The 21,228-nt window shown below is 41.8% G+C and overlaps 1 protein-coding gene across 3 annotated transcripts; it reads right to left on the bottom strand.

The window, feature by feature from the left end:
- Positions 1-728: 728 nt before the first annotated feature.
- Mtpap (mitochondrial poly(A) polymerase) lies at positions 729-20,415 on the bottom strand. Of its 3 annotated transcripts, none has more exons than XM_052728203.1 (9): positions 20,228-20,415; positions 16,471-16,643; positions 15,458-15,691; positions 14,168-14,392; positions 9,543-9,754; positions 6,591-6,817; positions 2,071-2,163; positions 1,915-1,988; positions 729-1,420 (listed from the first exon to the last, which is right to left on the bottom strand). In XM_052728203.1, the coding sequence occupies exons 1-9, from the start codon at positions 20,382-20,384 to the stop codon at positions 1,061-1,063; spliced, it is 1,755 nt and encodes a 584-aa protein (XP_052584163.1). In that variant the 5' UTR covers positions 20,385-20,415; the 3' UTR covers positions 729-1,060. The 3 variants fall into 3 exon arrangements, with proteins under 3 accessions (XP_052584163.1, XP_052584164.1, XP_052584165.1); XM_052728204.1 differs by having other exon boundaries at positions 20,240-20,415; XM_052728205.1 differs by lacking the exons at positions 16,471-16,643; positions 20,228-20,415 and having other exon boundaries at positions 14,168-14,396; positions 15,458-15,572.
- Positions 20,416-21,228: the final 813 nt, after the last annotated feature.

Here is a 21,228-nt window from a genome sequence, read left to right as displayed (position 1 = left end):
CTACACAGAATACAGTGTAAAATATGGACCTCTGTGTATGTATCTGTTTCTTACAGGGAGAGATCTCAAAAAGAGAAGTGAAGAAATATTAGAAATACTGTTGTCATATTTCAGTAGAAATGGTTTTATTTTTGAGAACAAAAGTAAAATTCGATTTTAAAACAAAATCTATTTTAAAGCCCAATATACCCATAATTTACATCCCGGACTTAGAACAGATGCGGTGACTGAGTGTCTGCACTGTATGTTTTAGAGACAGTTCGGGAAATCACAACTAACTTGTTTAACTGTGAACAGGGGACTCTGCTTCATGAAGGATCCCAGACTCAGAAAGACATAGCTGTACTTTTCCTCTCCTGTGTGGACCTCAGGCTTCACTTTGATGTATGTGTGGAGCATGTCGGGATACAGATCGTGAAACTTCGGGGACCTTTGCGGGGGGCCTTACGGGGAGGGGAGAGGAGGGAGCAGTAGAACACTCCTTCATACACGAAGCAAATCTGAACGGAGGGCTAGTGGGAGAACACCGGGCGTGTGCGTGTGTGTGTGTGTGTGTGTGTGTGCGTGTGTGCGCGCACGCGCACGCGCTGGGAGGGCAGGGAAGGGCCACCACAGACATGGTCTGCACAGGAGCCCAATGTGAAACCATCACTTTGTACACCGACCAGAAGACAAAACACCTAGTAAGGGAACTTTGGTTGAAAATAGAAAATAGATACTACAGAGGATTACCAAATTTTGGAGCTTTATTGCACTCCTCCCCTCTACATGGAGACAACTAGAAGTATTTTAAAATGATTTCCAACTAGAGACTGACAGAACTACCAACTGTTTTGCTGATAAAACTGATTTTTACATTCACTTCGCAGAGTTCGTATATGTCTTTACATATTCTTTGCCACTGATATTTTAATAAACTCCACCTGATCGGAAAAAAAAAAAAAAAACCATCCTTCAGATAAAGTAAAAGGGTGACGGGATGGTGACAAAGACATCGGATGAAAGTTAAGGCCTGTCAAAGTTTCACGGTAGCTCTTCCCGGAGTCCAAAGCGGTCGCCATCACGCCTGAGTACTGATTGCTCTCTTTCCACGGGTGCCCGTGGAAGTGTCTGCAGTGCTACTTTTTATGGATGCTAACAAACTTTTGACCTTCTCGCTCACTGGCTTTTTCCTCTTCTTGGAGAGCGATGTGTGGACCGCCCCAGGCGGCAGCAGGAGGGCAGCCAGCCCCCAGGGCTGCTTACTTGAAGGGGAAGGCTGACCCTTATCTTCCTGTTCCAAGATCCAGGCACTGTCTCTAGCCAAATCCACAAATTTCTGCAGCTGGCTCTGACTCACATTCTTGCTTATGTTGAGAGACGTCTCAAAAGGGTTCTGGATGTATAGAGGAGAGGAATCGGGCTTGTTCTGCTCCCTTCCCTACAGACAACAGAGAAGACACACATGTAAGAAGGGACACACAAGGTAGCATAAGCCAGAGAGCAAACAACTGCTTTCCCAAGGGTCTTGGCTACACATGCATTTATGAGTGCATATATAACCAGCGTTTTCTTTTTCCCACGTGGTTACAAGTATTCTCTGAAGAAAATTGCTTAGGTTTATGATTATGAAAGATGATGTCAATGCACGGGTGGTAGGTATCTGGACTAGATCAATAACAAAAATCCTCTTTACATAATACAACTACTTAAAGAGAGAAGGGCTTGGAGGGAGGGAGGGAGGGAGGGAGGGAGGGACCACGTGCTGTGACAACAGCAGGTAACAGCTTAGTCAAGTGCCACAGCCCATTTCAGTCCCATCTCATGACCATTACTCAGACCTGAGCATTCTTTAGAGTGCTTTAGAAATGAATCTAACTACAACACTGGGACAGCAGACAGCTAGTTTATAACAAATGCTGACATGTTCTTTACCTGTCGAATATTTATGGAGTTTTTATTGAAAGCGAAATTGCCAAAATACTCAAAAAATTCCTTCAATAGTAATTCTGCAAGAAAACAAGATAAAGAAAATAAGAGTAAAATCTGTCTAAATCCACAAAGGAACAAGAAGAAAGGAAAAAGACTTACCTAACGTTTCTGTGTTTCTTGAAGGTTTAATTTTGTACACATCCCGGATAAATGTACAATTGTTCCCATCTAGGATACATCTGTCTTCAGCACCTTAAACACACAGAAACAGAGTTTCATAGTGTAAAGTATTTCCTACTTCAGAATAGGAATCTATGAGCTTAGCCCCATTAAATACTAATGTTCTACTGTTAGTCATGTTATATGTCGTTAGTTCACAGATTTTAAAACTCCACTTAAAAAAGATATGATCAGACAACAGAGAAACTAATGCTACATTTCCTTTAATGTACTAAAATTAACGTCTAGCAACTCAATGCTTTAATCCATCTTTCAAACTAATCCGTTTTCTAGTTAAAAATGAAAGCATGTAGTCTCTGCCTTCCATAACAAACTTCAGGATATCCTTAACCACCAGCTGATTTCCTTTCCATCTTTAACACTGTTTCGCTTTGATCCAATGACATACACCAGTTGTTCTAAGGTTCACATTAGACCATCCTTCACTTTCCTACTAGCACTGGGTCTTGTCCTTACTGTGCCAGGTCCACAGGCACCATGGGATCTCTTACCTACCCTCGTCCACATCCCAATAGACAATGTACAAGATGATTCTCAAACGCAAATTCCAATCTCACACATCTGACCCACAGTGGCCCCCTGTCCGAAGGCTTCTTAATTCAAGCCGTCCTCTACTGAATTCACCTGACTGCATTTTTACCACAGGCACGCTGTCAGCAGACTGCCCCAGTCTGGAATACAAAGACCACTCCCCAAGGAAGACCCTCTTCCAGTCTGACCCTTACAACCATACGCATTCTAGAGCAGACACTTAATAATCTGACTAACTGTGGAAGTCTAGAATCCCCTGCAAAAAACTAGAAAGAGATAATAAATAAGGTTCCTTCAAACCTGTCTCTTTTCTCTGGTTCTTACATTAAAAAAAAAAAAATCTAAATTCCTGACATGTTTCCCTCCCGCTATGGTGTATGTGCTACTGTTACAGTTTGAATCTGGAGTGTCCCCCAAAGTCTCAGTTTGGTGCTCTTGGGAGGTGGTAGAAACGTACTGAGGACATCCGTGCCCTTGAAGGGAACATGGCGACCCACCCCTTCCTCTTCTCTCATGTCTGCATCCTGCAAAGCTACTGTGCCACCTCCGCTGGTGTGCAGCTTACCACATGCCCAAGCTCTAACAGCAGACAACACACCCACCACACAGCTATAGGCACTTGTACTTCTTTAAACCTGTACACATGCTTTAATATGTCAAGGGCTAACATGGTATTTTTGTGACAGTGTAAGTCAAATATATGCACAGTCTTTTAGCTCCTGTGCTTTTTTTTTCAGGAATGTGTCTCTGATTTAAACTATTACTAACAAAGGGGTTTCATAGAAACCCCTAAACAACCAGGCTATTGGTTGCTCTCCAAAATGGCAGTTAGGCCCTACTGCTGAGGACAACACCCACACAGCTCAGTGATGATGGAGAAGCCAAGCCGGTGCCTACCTATAACCTTCACCCCTACTGACTAGTGCTCAAGGTACTGGAAGTACTCTGTACACTACCCGAGGAGAAAGGGAAGACTGACCCAGCGCAGACTCTGTGCTCTATGATGGTGGCCTGCCTGCACGATACCCTGGTGCAACACTGGTACAAAAGCTGTGAGAGTATCCAACCACATATCCAACCACATCTGTCCGGAACTGAGGCCACTTCACGAGGTGGAACCCATGCCTGACAATGCGTAGGTAGCCAGTCTAGGTCATGGACCTAAGGGGAAAACCGAATATGACTGTACTGCTAAAATAATGTAGCAATGAAAGGATTCCTAATGACATTCTGCTGCACTCATAAATCAGTATCTCGCTCTGCCCTCATCAGAGAAGCTTCTTCCTGCAGCAGATGGGAACAAATACAGAGACCCGTAACTGAACAATGTGCAGAGAGTGGGAAACCTTGGAACACTCAGGATGTTTTCATCAAATCCCTGCCCAGGGTTCAGAGAACTCTGCGAAGAGAAGGTGGAAAGACTGTTAGAGCCAAAGGGGATGCAGACACCAAGGAAAGAAGGCCCTCTAGACACAGCAGGACTGACCATGTAAGGATTCGGGCTGTGGCAGCAGGCACAGGGCCTACGCAGGTCTACACCAGCTGGGGTCCCAGTACTGAGAGGGAAGTAGACACAGGCCCACCCCTAACCCACCAGATGCGATCTCTAACTGATGACCAACCAGAAAGGAATTTTTTCTTCCAACGGAGTTTCACTGAGTACACAAACCACAACCAGCAGCAGACGGCCAACACAAAACAAACTCAATGCTATCGAGGGAGGACGGTTGTCTCCCAATGCTCTGTCTGTCTCAACATGTTTTCCCTTACAGATCTTTTGCTTATTATTACAGTTTCCAGTTTTGTTCTTATGGTTTGCTTCTCTAGTCTTCTTTTCTCTCCCCGCTCTTTCCTATCTTAGGTGTCACCCGGACAACATGGACATAAGGCCAACAGGCTAGGCACCAGCCACCTATAACTAATAAAATCAAAGTGGGGCGAGGAATTAGTGGGAGAAAGGGAGAGGGTTAGTGGAAGGTGGGGAAGAAGACAAGTGTGACCAGAATGTATCGTTACGTGTATGAAATTGTCAACTAAATTCAAACAAACAAACAGATAACTGAACTAAACCTAGCGAGACACCAACTCTTCTTCTGAGTACCCAGCAGAATTCTTCGTAGATAGACATAGGCAGGTTTGAAAATTTTAAATGAAAGCAAAATAACTAAACTAATTTTGAAAAGAATAACACTGTAGCAATCACATTATGCCACATTAAGTGTTACAGTGCTATAACAATCCAAGTACTGCAGTACAGACAGACAGACAGACAGACAGACAGAGAGAGCGCAACTGAAGAGATTCACCAGTCTAGAAACAGACCCACACAAATATGGACAATTTATTGCCATTGACTTTGGTCAAGGAACAAAAAGAACTACAGGGAGAAAGTGGACCTTGATTTTAAAGCAAACAGTATAAAAATAATTGGACATTCACATGTCAAAAAGAACCAACTTGAATGGATAACAGGTCTAAGTGTAAAACTACAAAACTTACTAAAGAAAATTTAAGTACGTCATCATGACCTAGGGTTAGGAAGGGTTTACAAAGTTTTATAATCTGTAAAAGAAAAAGCTGATTTATTTAGACCCATCAGAATTAAAGGGCAAATGCCCAAAGAATCAAATTCCATGGGCCAGTGGGACTCCATTTCAAAGAGTGGAGTCAGTGGTCCCAAAGCCTGACTGGGGCTGAGAACTCCGAGACTGGACAGAATGATGGGATGTGCAGTAGCAGTCCACCCCAACACAAACTAACATCACTTATTTGTTTCAGCTTCCAAATCCCATGAGCTCCAGGATTTTTTTCTACAATGATTTCTCAACATTAAAATATCAGTGTACCCAGCAGAAGCAGAGTAAGAAAGGCTGCTTATAAAACTGTTCACTGATGAGAATCTGCCTTCACTTTGTTATGTGTCTTCTCTTCCTGTCTATCTGACACATCCATCACTAAATACTTAGTAAATGAAGGATGGCAGGGAGGAGGGCCCACAGGCATGGCCGCTGCCTTCTGTTTCAGCCTCAAACCTGAGACAGAGTACCTCTCCATCCTGCTGACTCTGGTAACCCACTAAATTAGCCTTCTTTCAACTCAACTGTGAACAACATTAACATTTGTAGCATTTCCAGGAAGGGTTACTTTTGATTTGAATTAAGGGAAGGTAATTTAACTGGGGAGAAAGCACATTCCAGGCAGAAAAATTAGTTACGACTAAATATCATGAGAACAACCATAGTACGGGTGGGATGGGAACACATAAGGAGGAATACCAGAGGCCACTAGCTTAGACAACAAATGGTTTTAAATATTAACGAGTAGTTCACAACCTGTTATACAGGAATACAATTCCTTCCAGGGTTATTATAAACAGAGAAGACTCACATACACTTCAGAATTACCTTAGAGCAGCATGCACAATGGGACAACTACAAAGATATGAACACCCTTTCTACATGTGTGCTCCTAGAAAGATATTTCTATCTCCTGCAGCAAGCTATCAAAATTTCAATTTATTCCCATATAAATAGCATTCTGAATTTAAAACATCACACACCTAGGAATGACTGTCAACTCAAATACACCTACATTGTGAATCTTTAGAACACCAGGAAGCAGTTTCAGGCACCCCAGTGCTGTCTGGAGAGAATCGAATTTGGGAAGCCTGGGGACTGTGATCAGATCCACAGCTGGACCTGCTAAGTGCTTTTTCAACTTCATCTCAGACTGGGTCCACTGACATTATAGGCACAACTCTCAATTCCAAAGGCCTAGCTAGACAACACCGGTTCTTATGTAAAAGTCAAGGAGTAAATGATGTGACTTACAAATATACACGCTTTGATTATACCTGGCAAATGTCTATCCAGTGTCAAAAAGAAGGCGGCAGCCACTTCTCGTCTTACCTGCTAGGGATTTTAGGGAATCCAGAGTTGGAAGAATGGGGGGCGATCTTCTCTGGAGGAAAAAGATGACCATCACTGTTAGGGAGAAGTTTGTAATCCACGCACCAGGAATACTGCTTGTTAACGAATGTGCTCGAGCCCAGCATCGCACAGTGAACACCAAAGCTCTTACTCTCGAATCCAGGGAGCCATATATATAAAGGAGTTCGGAACTTTTCAAAGCAATACTTTAAAACAGAAAAGTTAAAAAAAAAAACTTCAAACCCCAAGTTAGGATACAAAAGTCAAATAAAAGACACAATTGGGAACAGATCTAAGTATCTCACTGTCTTTTGCTTATATTTTGAACACCATGGTTAAACCAAAATCATTATGCAGCCAGACATGATGATAAGCACCTACAAATCAGACTGCATGGGAGGTGGAGGTGGGGGCCAGGAACTGAAGGACAGCTCTAGCTATAAGGCAAGCTGGAGGCCAGCCCAAGTTACTTCAAACCTGACCTCAAAACCAAAAGTCAACCGACCCCACTGTGCATTCAGTGTTCAATTCAATGGAAATGCTCAAATATCAAACACACTCACAACTGCAACAGTCTCAAAAACAGCGACACCCACAATCAAGCTCTGAAACATAGTGGTCTTTTGTTTGTTTTTTGTTTTGTTTTGTTTTTCGAGACAGGGTTTCTCTGTGTAATTTTGGTCCCTGTCCTGGATCTCACTCTGTAGACCAGGCTGGCCTCAAACTCACAGAGATCCACCTGGCTCTGCCTCCCGAGTGCTGGGATTAAAGGCGTGCACTACCATAGCCCGGCTACAACATAGTTTTTTAAGTCAAGTTCCTAAACATGTTCCTGTTACTGTATCTTGTGCCATGTTTGATTGATAGCCTTGGGAGGCCTGCTCTTTTCTGAAGGGAAATGGAGGAGCAGTGGATCTGGGGGGAGAGGAGAGTGGGGGAAGAGACTGGGAGGAGTGGAGGGAGGGGAAACGGATGTAATATATCAGAGAAGGAGAGAGAGGAGAGAAGGAGAGAGATTCATAGTTGTGAAACAGCCAAAATTACTCAAGCCCAATGTATAAAACCAAAACCAGCTTGAAGCTAAAGCACCTGTTAGAAATCACACCTCAGAGCCATGCATGGCATGGTGGTGCATGCCTGTGGTTTCAGCTCCTCAGGCTGAGGGAGGCGGATCTGTTCAAGCCTAGGGCTTGGAGACCAGCCTAGGCAACACACCCTACACCCAAAAGGGAGATCAGGTTTAAAAATCTATTTTTAATAAATCTCTAAGTCAAAATGAAAATTCAAAGATTATTAATCAGAAATATTTTAGAATTAAGTTTCCACTGATCAAAGTGTCTTGTAATTTTTCAAAGAACCAAGAGAGGGCACAAGAATCATCATGTAACACCCATTTAAACTGGAGTTCCAAGACAACAGCAATGAAAGGTTTTACATATTTAAATAAAATTAAATTTGGCTGAAAAATAAATCAAATCGTGTGAGATCTCTGACATAAGGAAGCATTAAAAGGATACAGAAACCTGCAGAAAGCAGGTTATTACAAACCAATCTCAGTTCAACCAAGAAAATACATTATTACAAAGATGTTACTGTCCTATTTTGCATACATAATATAAAGAAAATATATCCATAGGAAGTACAGTATGTATTTTAATTTTTATATTAAATTTGGTTAAAAAACACAATGACTTTATATCATGTGCCACTTGAGGGTAGTCCAAAAGTACTTAGCACTAGCTTGATAGGTGAACTAACCAAAGCTGCTCTCAACTGGACCTTCTGAACCCACTTTCAGTCAGAATTACTCATCTAATAAATAATAGGTGCCAGGGTAACTCACTCATCAATTTAGAGTGAGTTCAGGAAAAGTATTCAGAGTATAAAAGAACTTGTTATTCATGGCCCTCTTTTTCCTAAGCTGTTAGGTGGCTAGATAACATAGCACAAATACACTGAAGAGAAACTTAAGAGTCTCAAGCTGTTCTGAGCATTTTCTGACTCAAGCCACCACATATTACGCTAGTGTATAACAGAGACAAAGCCTAGAGACACTCAGATGTCAAACTCAAGATGTACTTCTACTTTCTAGTATAAAACGGGTACTGTTCATACTTTTAGGCAACACAGGTAAAAATACATTACCAGGGCTGGAGAGATGGTTCAGTGGTGAAGAACACTGATTGTTTTTCCAGATGGCCCAGGTTCAATTCCCAGCATCCATATGGTGGCTCACAACCCTCTAACTCCAGTCCCATTAAACCTGACATCCTCTTCTGGGCTCAGGAACCAGGCACATATGTGGTGCACATAGTGCACACAGGTAAAACACCCATGCACATTAAACAAAAATAAAACAATTAAAAGAAGGAAGGGAAGGTGGGAGAGAGGGAGGGAAGAAGGGAAGAAGGGAGGAAGGGAGGAAGGAAGGAAGGAAGGAAGGAAGGAAGGAAGGAAGGAAGGAATCTCACTGTCCTATTAACATCATAACACAATACTCTAATATTTAGTTTAGAAGTATACTAAAAAGTAGAACACTAAAAAAAGATTTCCTACTTTATAATCTAAATGTTCACCTTTAAAAAAGTGGTTTTTTGAGAGTTTTGATATAACTTAGGCATGTAGCCTGGCAGGCCTCAAATATACAATCCTCTTGACTCAGACTCCCCAGAACTGGGACTATAGGCATGTGCCATTACACTCAATTTAGTGAGTTCACATTAAGATAGACAGAGAGAGAGAGAGAGAGAGAGAGAGAGAGAGAGAGAGAGAGAGAGAGAGAGAGAGAGAGAGAGCGCGATCGATCCATCAGTCGGACAGTAGGTCATTATGGAAGTATGTCTAAAAGAGTTCCAAGCTACTGTTTCTAAACAAGAAAAGTTAATACCTTAGAATAGTCACATTTAAGTGAAAACATTCATGAGGTCATACCTATTGTTAGCGGTCAAATCACACTGAAATCCAGAGGCTTGATGGGAGAATCTCACAAGTGGGCATCGCGCATTTAATATTTTCTGAACACCCACACAGCCAGGGCCAAAATTGTCAAGGCACTCTCCTATTACAGACAGGATCTTCTGAGTTGCAATCCTTTCTGAAGGAACATTTTTCACTTGAAATTCCATCGAAAAATTCCCTGCATCCTGAATATAAAAATATTGGTAATCATGAGGGGATTTATAGAAAAAGGATTTTTTTAAACTTTGGGGAAAGAATGACTTAGAACTTAAGAGTCTAAATAACTTCTGGCAAAACAAATCAACACAGAGATACATGCAATCACAGCAAAACAGACTCCAGGGTGCTTGATAGCCTTTGAGTTCTGTAAAACACGGGGCACTAACTTGACAGCCTGTGAGTTCTGTAAAACACGGGGCACTAACTTGACAGCCTGTGAGTTCTGTAAAACACGGGGCACTAACTTGACAGCCTGTGAGTTCTGTAAAACACGGGGCACTAACTTGACAGCCTGTGAGTTCTGTAAAACACGGGGCACTAACTTGACAGCCTGTGAGTTCTGTAAACACGAGGCACTGACTTGACAGCCTGTGAGTTCTGTAAAACACGGGGCACTAACTTGATAGCCTGTGAGTTCTGTAAAACACGAGGCACTAACTTGACAGCCTGTGAGTTCTGTAAAACACAAGGCACTAACTTGACAGCCTGTGAGTTCTGTAAACACGAGGCACTAACTTGCAAACACTGATTTTCCATAATTAACATATGCACCACAGTTGTGTGTGTACATAAAGTACTAATGCACACAGAGTCACTTACTACATACATTCTCTGAACATACACATGCCCTTTCCACATAGCTTTGCACCTTGATGGACCTATGAACTCACAATGTAGGGAGAATACAGGCAAAAGAAGAAAGAGCAGATCAACAAGAGAAAATAAGACAGAGGTTTTCTTCTACAGAGGTCAATGGAAAAGTAAACAAAAATAATATATCTCCATCAAAAAAAAAATGACAATACATTTGAAATCAACTCATCCCAGGATGGTTTTTTTTTTTTTTTTTTTTTTTTTGGTTTTTTTTTTTTTTGAGACAGGGTTTCTCTGTGTAGCTTTGCGCCTTTTCCTGGAACTCACTTGGTAGCCCAGGCTGGCCTCGAACTCACAGAGATCCGCCTGGCTCTGCCTCCCGAGTGCTGGGATTAAAGGCGTGTGCCACCACCGCCCGGCTCCCAGGATGGTTTTAAAAAAAAGGTCACCATACTAGATACAAAGCAAAGAACAATCAGACCTCAACCCACAGAACCAGGGAGGCTATATGGCAGGGGTGGACCCTAGGATGAATATGGCTTATAATAAGTTTTGGTTTTACTCAATTACTGGGCAAGCCTCAATGAAAAATTTCACTATTAGGATAAGAATTTATTCTGTATCAAGCTGATAATAGAAAAATAAATAAATAAATAAATAAATAAATAAATAAATAAATAAATAAGTAAATACGGGGGAAAAAGATGTATGATGTTAAAAAATTAACCTCCAAAAAAAAAAAAAAAAAAAAGTCACCAACTGGCAGACCAGAATCAGAGCAGGTAGTACAAGAGTGAGGCTGGATGTTCTCATACGCAAAGGAAGTGGAAGACGTACAAATGACACTACAAAAAACAAAAACAAAACAACAAAACAGTTCTGAGCAGTGGACTTGGAGGGAGAGAACTGGCGCTGTGAGGAATGGCCAGGCCAGGGACAGATAGTGCCGCTGCTCCACTCATGTGTGTAGGGTGCCGCCCTCAGGGGTGTGCTCTGTGTGTAAGCAGTGGCTTCCCAGATCATTTTCAGGTAGAACCAGAGATCCACAGAGGGCCACATCTCAATTCTCTACAGTTTGTCACTGCTTTCAATGACACAAAGAACACGGGCAGAGACGAGTGACAGCCAGCCTGGCTGCTGGGAAGAGTGATGACGAGATGTTGGCCCCGGATTCAGCCTCAGCGAGAGACAGACAGCTGATGGGAAAACCCACTGAGATCCGGGAGACTGTCTGTTACCAAAGCCTGAGGGAGCTTAGATGAACAACATAAAAAGCAAGAGAACATGTAGGCCAACGAGATCAATAGACCCTGCACAGAAATAAAACAATGTAATTACAGAAGGTGCAGATGATGAAAAACACATCAACAGTGGGCAAAGATGAGAGACTCTAAAAACTACTTTTATCCATCAAATAAACAAAACTGAGACAAAGTGGGGCTAGGGGAACAGCTCCCTTGGTAGTCAAGGGTCCACATACAACCAGTGCTTGCTGACCAGCTTAACTAGCCAATCAGTGAGTGCTGAATTCAGTAAGACATGCTGTCTCAAGACAGGGAGAGACATAGGAAGTCACCCCATGTTGAACTCTGGCCTCCACAGACAAGCACACACATGTGCATGCACAGCCCATGTGCATACATACATTACATACTCAGAAAAAACTGCAGAAACAGCTAACTCCATGAGTGCTTCTCATATAGCACTACATTGTGCAAGAAAATCTACTGAAGAAAAAACGGGAACTAAGCATACAGCTCAAATCAGACAACAGGAAAACACTACTCGGGACATAGTTACTAATCTTCACTTGTACTGCCTAAATCCTGCAACATATGACTTCCTACCAGGAAAAGCAAAACTAGAGAAAACCAAAGGCAGACGTAAACTTACTATTTCATTCTAAGGGGTCTTCTGTGTTAAGGTCACTGGTGCATTTCATACACAAATTTAGAAACATTGAAACTTATTATTTCAATAAGTAAATGACTCTTCTTTTATTCCTCAGTAAACAACCTTTTAGTACCTGTCCATCACTGGGCATCATACATAGTAGAGAAGTAGAAAAAGGGTCAGCACACAATTTCTTAACTCCCTCAACCTAGGCTAAAGAATAAAACCACCAGACAGAGAATTCTAAAACAAGGTGGAGTGCCGAGAAGTCAGAACTGGACAACTGCATCAATAACATTTTAGGAACTGGGAAAATTGAAAAGTACTTCAATTGTCACTGAATAATTATTCATTTTTCTACTGGCAAATCTCTAATAATCTTAAATGAGGATATATTCTTAAGCCCATAATCTATAAAAATCTTAAACAAGCATGTATGTTTATAACACTTTCATGAGTTAAATCTATATACAAATGATGTCAAATTACTTCATCACAATGGAGAAAAGCCTTCTAACATTAACTTTTTCTAAATATTACCACAATACTTCAGAAACTTAAACAGTTAACTAAAATCCATCAACAAACTTCTGCCTCCAACAGAGAAAAAGTATTTCCCCTTATAAAAAGGTAACGTAATAATCTTTCTGGGGATGGAGAGCACTTGTGTCCAATCACTCAGGTTTCCCATTAGTTAGTTTAGTCAATCTCAACTCCTGAGTGAGTTGGGAAATTTCAGTTGGGAAATTTGAGACATGGCAAACCATTTACCCAAGACCACCCTGCTAGTAAGCAGAATTCTGAATCTTCAGCTGGCTCCAAAGCCCAATCCAACACCTATGATGGTGCTTTTTGGTGTGATAAAAAGAGTCTAAATTTCATTTTTCTGATGGTTATATCACTCTACAAATACAAAAATAATAGCACCAATACAAAATTGTATACTTTAAATGGCTGAGTCACATATTCTGTGAAATATGTCTAATAAATAAATAAAAACAGAAGTGTCACATAATTTAGGTGCCCACGCCAGGAATTTAACTCAATTTCCAAAGCATGTTAGTCTTACTAAATCTGGCCCATTTAAATCTGCTGTCCGTCCTACTCCTTGCTAATTTCAGTTCATGAACATACACAGCTTTGCGGACGCCGTGACTAGAACTGTAATGGAAGTAAATCACAGACACACACCTGCCCTGCTCAGCTTATGACACAGAGGGAGACAGTCACTTCGGCCACTGCCTAACGTGACAGGAAGCAACCCTAAAGACAGAAACACCAGTGAGGTACGAAAAAGACAGTGGGGGTGATTAATTTTAAGCAGGGTGGAGAAAAAAGAGAGGCTGACTTCAAGAAGGCTGAGGTAGAAGTCGGCTTAAAACTAAGAGACAAATCTTCTCAAGGCTGTGCTAACAAGAACCATTCAAGAATGGGAAAACAATCTAAGATTGTGAGAAAACCAAACTCCACTCTAAGATAACTCCTGGACAGGCCCACAGTCACAATACTAAGTGGCACACAGAAAGAAGTAGAAAACAGGGTATTTCAAAGTCTATTTGAAAGTACATAAGGGACCGTGTGTGTGACTATCAACACAGCAGGTAAATTAAAACAAGTAAAAGGCGGCAGCTGACAAAATTAAAATGGTACTAATATAGGAAACACACCTCTGTGTACAGACATGAACGTCAGCGCTTCAAACCCCGAGGAAGAGAGCTTGACTGCACATGTCAGACAACATGAAGGAATACTTTACAACTCCAAATAATCCAGACAGACTTCATTTTCAGTCATCTTTACTGAGTTAGAAATCAACAGCTATAATTTTATTATGTCCAAAGATTTCCTAAATTTTCTAATTTCTTATAGTGGTGCAAAGAAATAATTATTACCTTGTGAACATCGAGTTTTCCAACTTCATCTAGATCTAAAAACATGTCTAAATCACATCCTAACTTGCCAAATGTGTTCACTGAGGAGCCAAAGGGCCGAACAACACAGCCGGGAAAATACGCAGCAGCTATGTCCTCAATGAGGGAGCAGGTGAGATGGCGGAGCCTGACATTCTCCTCTGTGAGCTGGAAGGCCTTCAGGAGCGTGTTCAGCTGATCGTCCATCTAGCTGGCCAAAGAAAGCAACAGAACACACAGAGGTCTGTAAAATAATGTCATCTGCATGGCTTTGGAGATTTACCTTAAAAATACAATTATTTTCTTCTTCAGTCTTAAAAGTAGATTTAAAAAAATGTATTTGCATGTATGCACTCACACATGTGTACATGTGTATGTGGTATGTTAGTGTGCACAGGTGTTTTCACCTCTTCATTCACGAGGAGATTAAAGGTCAACACTGGGTGCATTTACAGAACACGATGTAGACAATTATTACACTAAAAAGAGGAAACATCTGAATTGTCCAAAAGGGCCACAAACGTGGGCAATCCGTGGTTTATCAATAAGGCTCACAACGGCATGGAGAGTTGCAAGGTGCAGAGGGGAGACTTTTATTTTCCATTCAACAAATTCTGTGGTGTAGATTTCTTTTAATTACATGACACATGTATGTCAGAGAGAGAGAGAGAGAGAGAGAGAGAGAAAGAGAGAGCGCACCCTGGAGTTAGAGTTACAGGTGGTTTTGAGTACCTGACTTGGGTGCTGGGAGCCCGACTTGTCCTCTGTAAAAGCAGCAAGTGCTCAGAACCTCTGAGCCATCTTTCCAGCCCCCAGGTGGAAAGAATTTCTTAAAGCAATTCCACTCATTAATAAAATTAAGAGTTGTAAAAAAAATTAGCCAAGCAAATACATGTTTTAAAGTACATCTTGACCAAATAGATAAAGTCTATGAATACAAGAACGGCTTGTAGTGAGGACATTTAAGACTGCAATTCATTGCTCTGAAAGAAATCAGGAGGAAAAACATACGAGAATTTTGAGATCCCTTGGCAGTTATCAAGATAACCTCAAAGACTAAACTCAACAGCTATCTGACAGGCTGCATCTACAACTCCTAGCAGAAAGCTGTCCTTGATAAAGCTATGCATCGATCCTCATCATTCACCTCCATCTCCTTTCACCTCCTAAAACTAAACCCTGTACCTACTAAACATAATGGAGCTGAGTATCAGAACTTTTCTAATGCACGAATATACACTTAATAAGTCTCAAGTATACATGTAAACTTACGCTTTCTGCGTAACTCAGTAATTCAAAGAGTTTCTTGCTTGAAGGAGGTGACTGGTTGTTTGTTTGTGCATATGACTGTTCAGATATCTGGTTAGATGGATTCTTCAGCTTTAAGTTCAAGAAACGTGACTTAAATGGAATCGCAGGCTCTGTTCTCTGGTTTGGAGTATGTGTTCCATTCTGCAATGAGTTTACACTGTCTTTTTGGCAAAATTCTACAACAGCATAGAGACCCTGTATGAAAGGCATAAGAAAAAGAAAAAAGAACATGTTTCACAATGTTATATTCAACACATTAACACAGCATTCCCAAAACAATTATATTATCACAAAATACTACATTTCAAATTTTATAAATGATATACTTCTAAGACAACTCATTACAAGTAAATTAGGAAAAGGAACATTATAATACCCTGAAAAGAACATTGTAACAGGAGAGCACAGAGCAAAGCTTAGATCCCTTTGTCCATATCTACAGTACTAGACTCCAGGGCAGCTGCTCGCAAATCATGGGTCGATCAGATATCCTGTATATCAGATATTTACGTTATGATTCATAATAGCAGCAAAAATTACAGTTATGAAACAGCAACAAAATAATTCTAAGGTTGGGGGTCACTACAACATGAGGAACTGTACTAAAGGACTGAAGCATTAGGAAGGTTGAGAACCTCTGCACTAAGGTCTTCAGATTATGGAATCACTCCATTAAAAGTTACTAACAACTCGGGCTTGCTTTGCTGCTGTTGTTTTTGGTTTCGAAATGCTGGGGACTGAACCCAGGGTCTCCAGTATGCCAAACAAATGCTTAATTACTGAGCTACATCCCAGGAACAACTCTAAAACACTGCAATAGGGTTTCTTTTCTCATACACAAAAAGGAAAAGCCTCATTAAAGAAATCAAGGAACAGGTAGAATATCAAGAGATCTTTGTCCACACACTACAAATAGCAACAAAAACTACCTTCAAAAGCATAACCACCAAGTTAGACAGGTATTAGATACATACAAAGCTCTCATAGAAGAAATGATTGTTAATTGGTCCATGCTGGGATAAATACTTGAGAAACTTTTTCTCATTGATATTATTTGGGCAATGTATCAAAACAGTCCGCTGGGCCTGTTCTCTTCTCTCCTTCTGCACCTCAGAGAATCTCTTTTTGAGGGTCTTGTCTTCAGAGCCTACAAATGAGACAAAAACATTTCTACTAATACACATACAATTTAAAGCATATATTGACTTAAGTATATGAAGATTATACATGCCATTAAAACCATTTTATCCTAATCATATACCTAAAATTTATTCGTTTACTGTGTGTGCACATATGTGCCTATGCATTGGCATACATGTGGAGGTCCGAGGACAACTTTGGGGATAAGTTCTCTTCTTCCACTATGTGGCTTCTGGGGCCCAAACCCAGGTGATCAAACCTGGCGGCCATGAGCCCCTTGTTAGCCTAGCTGCATGTTTTATCCTCTCTTCTTTTTAAGGTTTATTACGACAGATTGATTTCAATATTCATCTAATGATTTTTTTTTTTTAAAGACACTCTGTAGCCCTGATTGGTCTGGAACTCACTATGTAAACAAGACTGGCCTTAAGCTCAGAGATCCTCCTGCCTCTGCCTCTCAAGTGCTGGGATTAAAGGTGTGTGTCACTACATTTGGCTTATTTTACTGTTCTCTGTGACTATCACTAAAATTGTGATTTGGAATACTTGAGATATATTGCTGAAAACAGCTCTTCAAGACCCTAAAAGCAGAAATAAGAAAGTAAACCATTCATTTAACATTTCCACAAACACATACATACAAAACCTGTACAATCTATAATATTGAAAAGCCTAAAGAAAATTAATACAAGTCTAAGTGTAATCAAACAATGATCTTAAGGCATTTAACATACTGTAATAAGTTACTATAAAGATTTTCTCCATCTAAAATCTTGATCTGACTCAAAACAATTAATACCTCGTTTCCATTGATTAGGCACTCTATCACAGGGAAATTAAAACATTAAAATCTAAGGCTGGAGATGTTACTTCAGTTAGTACAGTACTTGCCTAGCATGCACAAGGCCCTGGGTCCAATCCTCACTACAACATAAACTGGGTCTGAAAAGCACATTTTCATAGAAAAGAGGGAGATTGGGGTTAATGACAGTACAAGGATCTGCTGGATCCAAAACTGTCCTCATCAGAGCCAGTTCAAAGCCAAGTCTCGTACGGCAGAGAATGCTGGCCTTGACCTGCTCATCATTTTTAATGAGGGACCAGACAAGTAGAACTTATTCTTCTCCTCCTGTACTAGACGCCGAAGACACATTCTCTCATATGTGCCCTCCTCTCCACTCCACACCATTCTAACACTCATCTCAGGCCTGTGCCCTCACAACAGCCTGACACCAAAACTGGTCTCAGGCACTCTGTTTTGTCCCTTGATCAATGTTCCACACTCTTGCCAACAGGACCTCTTTTACCTGTAAACTGAAGTCTAAACACCACAGCCCAAGGTGCCTCCTCTCCTCAATGTCAGTATCTTCCACCTCTGCTCTCACACATGGCACTGGACACACAATACCATCACATGCTAACAACTTTCTGCCTTTCATCCCCTGCTGGAATGCCCACCTGCTCACTTTCTGTCTGGCCAACCTCCATTCGGCCTTCAAATTTTGCTCAGGTGTGTGAAGACTTCTGACACTCCACAGTAGACTGTCTTCCACCTCTGTATTCCCCCACTTCAGTATCTATGAAGGAGTGCAATTCATAGGTCATTATGTAATATTTATTTAACAGTCTGCAAGACCATCTTCCTCCATGTTAAGGCCAGAGACTACTCTACTTGCTGTCAATTTGAGCTTCCTGTTCTTCTTCAGTCCTCATTCTCATCTCTTTTCAGGCAGTAGCCTCTGCCTGGACCACCTCGACACTTTTTTGGTTGTAATTACCTTAGACATTCTTGCTTCTCATCTTCACTCTGAGTCTAAACTGGTGTTCAACTGTTTGCTATAAAGGTAAGGTCGACAGTGTAAGATGTACAAACTGGAAGCATCAATCTCTTCTTGACCTCTTACTTTAATAACAGCTAAGATACACTTACTTCTCTCTTGAGCCATTTGGTTACCTGCTATGCCCCTCAAGAGTCCCTGCATACTTATTCAGTTGCGTTATCCTAATGATGCAAATGTGCAACACAATCTATAGTAAAGGAAGAGGACAGCCTCAAAGTCAGGAGAGTTTGATTGCTGTTTTTGCCACTGTATGGATGGGAAAACTTGAACTTGAAAGTCAGACTTGCTTTTGTTTTTCTTCTCATCTATAAAATGGAGTCATAGGGCTGAGGAGATGGCTCAGTGGTGTAAGTGATTGCCACAGAAGTTTGAAGACCGTAATTCAGATCCCCAGAACCCAAGTAAATGCCAGCCAGGCATGCAGGCCCACCTGTAAGAGACAGAGGGTTCCCAGAGCAACTACTGACTCAAGTCACTTTTTCAGGCTCTGGGGTTTGATTGAGAGATACTGCCTCAATGAACAAGGCGGAAGGGCAGTACTGATGGTTCTCCACATCAATCACACACTCGGACCCACGTGTGCTTCTACTCACACACGTGCCCACACATAAGCTACCTTGAACACACATATGCACCACACACACAGAAAATGAAAACAGAAAAAACGGAAGTATTACTAATTCCCTTTGTTCTACTCTACAGGTTTGCCTTGTGTTCTCAAACTTAAACTTAAGCCACCACACAAGAGACTTGGGCAGAATCCTTATTTGAATTTTCAGGGTTACTTAAAAACTTTCAACCGAAGCGGCTTCTCTTAAACCCAATCCAATCACTATTTCAACATGCAGCAAACTTCTTGCAAGGCTGTTCTAAAAATTCTGAAAACAAGTTCTTGGGACACAGGAAAGGTTCAATGAGACTGGGATCTCAATAGACAAGGTGTATACATTTAGAAGGTCCCTGTTAAAACAGCGGACGAAAATCTGTTACCAAACAGGTTGTACTGAAATGCCAAAAAGAACAGATATTTTCATAGGCAGAGGGTTCTGGGAGCCAGGAAAACTGGCTGCTCAGTAGGCTTTGGTGTATTCAGCCTCTAGCGACATCTTATGGGCATCGCACTGGCTAGTTTTCCGTCAACTTGACACAAACTAGAGTTATCTGAGCCGAGGAAACCTCAATTGAGAAAATGCCTCTATCAGGACTGGGCTACAGGCAAGCCCGTGGAGCATTTTCTTAATTAGTGATAGATGTCAAAGGGACCAGTCCGTTGTGGGCGGTACCACCCTGGGCTGGTGGTCCTAGGTGCTATTAGAAAGTGGACTGAGCAAGCCAGTAAGCGCATTCCTCCATGGCCTCTGCATCAGCTCATGCTCCAGATTCCCGACCAGTCTGAGTTTCTCCCTTGGCTTCCCTCAGCGAACTGTGAGTGGAAATTTCTAAGTCAAATAAACCCTTTTGGTCATGGTCTTTCATCACAACATTAGCAACCCTAAGACAGATTATCAAAATCAGATACACTCGGGTCAGGGATGAAGCAATATTGATTATTACTAGTACCACCGCACACGGTTTTTTGTGAACTATAAAGCACTCGCCAACTGTGTTCCTGGCCTAAACAATTTCACTGCTGTGCACGGGAGTCGTCCTCAACAGTGACGAAACGTCCACCTGGGTTTCCACCAGGTCAGCGATGCGGCCCCGGGGCCCGTGCCGCTCGCCCTCCGCCCACCTCGGCCGACCCCGTCACCTGTCTCCGCACCCCCCGAAGGCTGCTCTTCGCTCCCGAAGTTGGCGGCTACAGTCCCGGGACAACTGAGATGCCTGGAAATAGAACGCTGGACTCGGCTCCTTCTCTGGGAATGCAGGGGCAAACGGGTCAAAAGCCCCACGCCGCGAGCCGCCATTGTCAAGGCAGCAGGAAGTAAACGGCGAAGGTTAGCGGGCTTCTGAGCATGCGCGCCTAGAGACAGTGACGACGGGAAGCCCATTGGGTCAAACTGGGGAAAAAAAAGTTTCGCTTTGAAAGCAAAAACATGGATGCCAGAATGGAAAGCCCTGATTTGTTGTTGTTGTTTGTTTTTGTTTGGGGGTGGGAGGGTTCCGAGACAGGGTTTCTCTGTGTAGCTTTTGGTGCCTGTCCTGGATCTCGCTCTGTAGACCAGGCTGGCCTCGAACTCACAGAGATCCTCCTGCTTCTGCCTCCCGAGTGCTAGGATTAAAGGCGTGCGCCACCACCGCCCGGCAAGTTTGCATATTCTTACATGGTCTGAATTTAACTGTCTGTCTGCCTGCCTCACTGTACTCTGGTAAGGTGTACATTATACAGAGTTAAACTTGTGCTTTATTCACATTTTGTTGAGGAGGAAAGTGAATGAGCCTCAGGAATCAGACTCAGGTCAGACTTCCACTGTTATTGTTTTGACCCAAAATAAGCACTACAGTATCTTTTCTTAAAGTGTTAAGTGCTACTAATCTTACTAGGTTTGTATGAATAGTAAGTTACTTCTATAACTGACTCAAATTTTAATTGTATTCCCCCTAACTTTCTCCATTTGTTTCTAAGCAGATTTTACTAATTGACCCACATTCCTGCATTCCACCTCACAACAGGAAATTTTCAGTTTTTCTTTATTTGTAAATTATGTGTATGTGTCTGTATATGTTTGTGCATGTGAGTGCAATGCCCGAAGAGGCCACAAGAGGGCATTAGATCTCCTAGGGCTGGAGTTACCCTGAACTGTGATCCAC

This window comes from Peromyscus californicus, unplaced genomic scaffold (genome assembly GCF_007827085.1).
Source record: "Peromyscus californicus insignis strain IS unplaced genomic scaffold, ASM782708v3 Scaffold_8__1_contigs__length_139910024, whole genome shotgun sequence".
NCBI lineage: Eukaryota > Metazoa > Chordata > Mammalia > Rodentia > Cricetidae > Peromyscus > Peromyscus californicus.
Note: the sequence above shows the minus strand (reverse complement) of the source record. Positions and strands in the feature narration are given on the sequence as shown.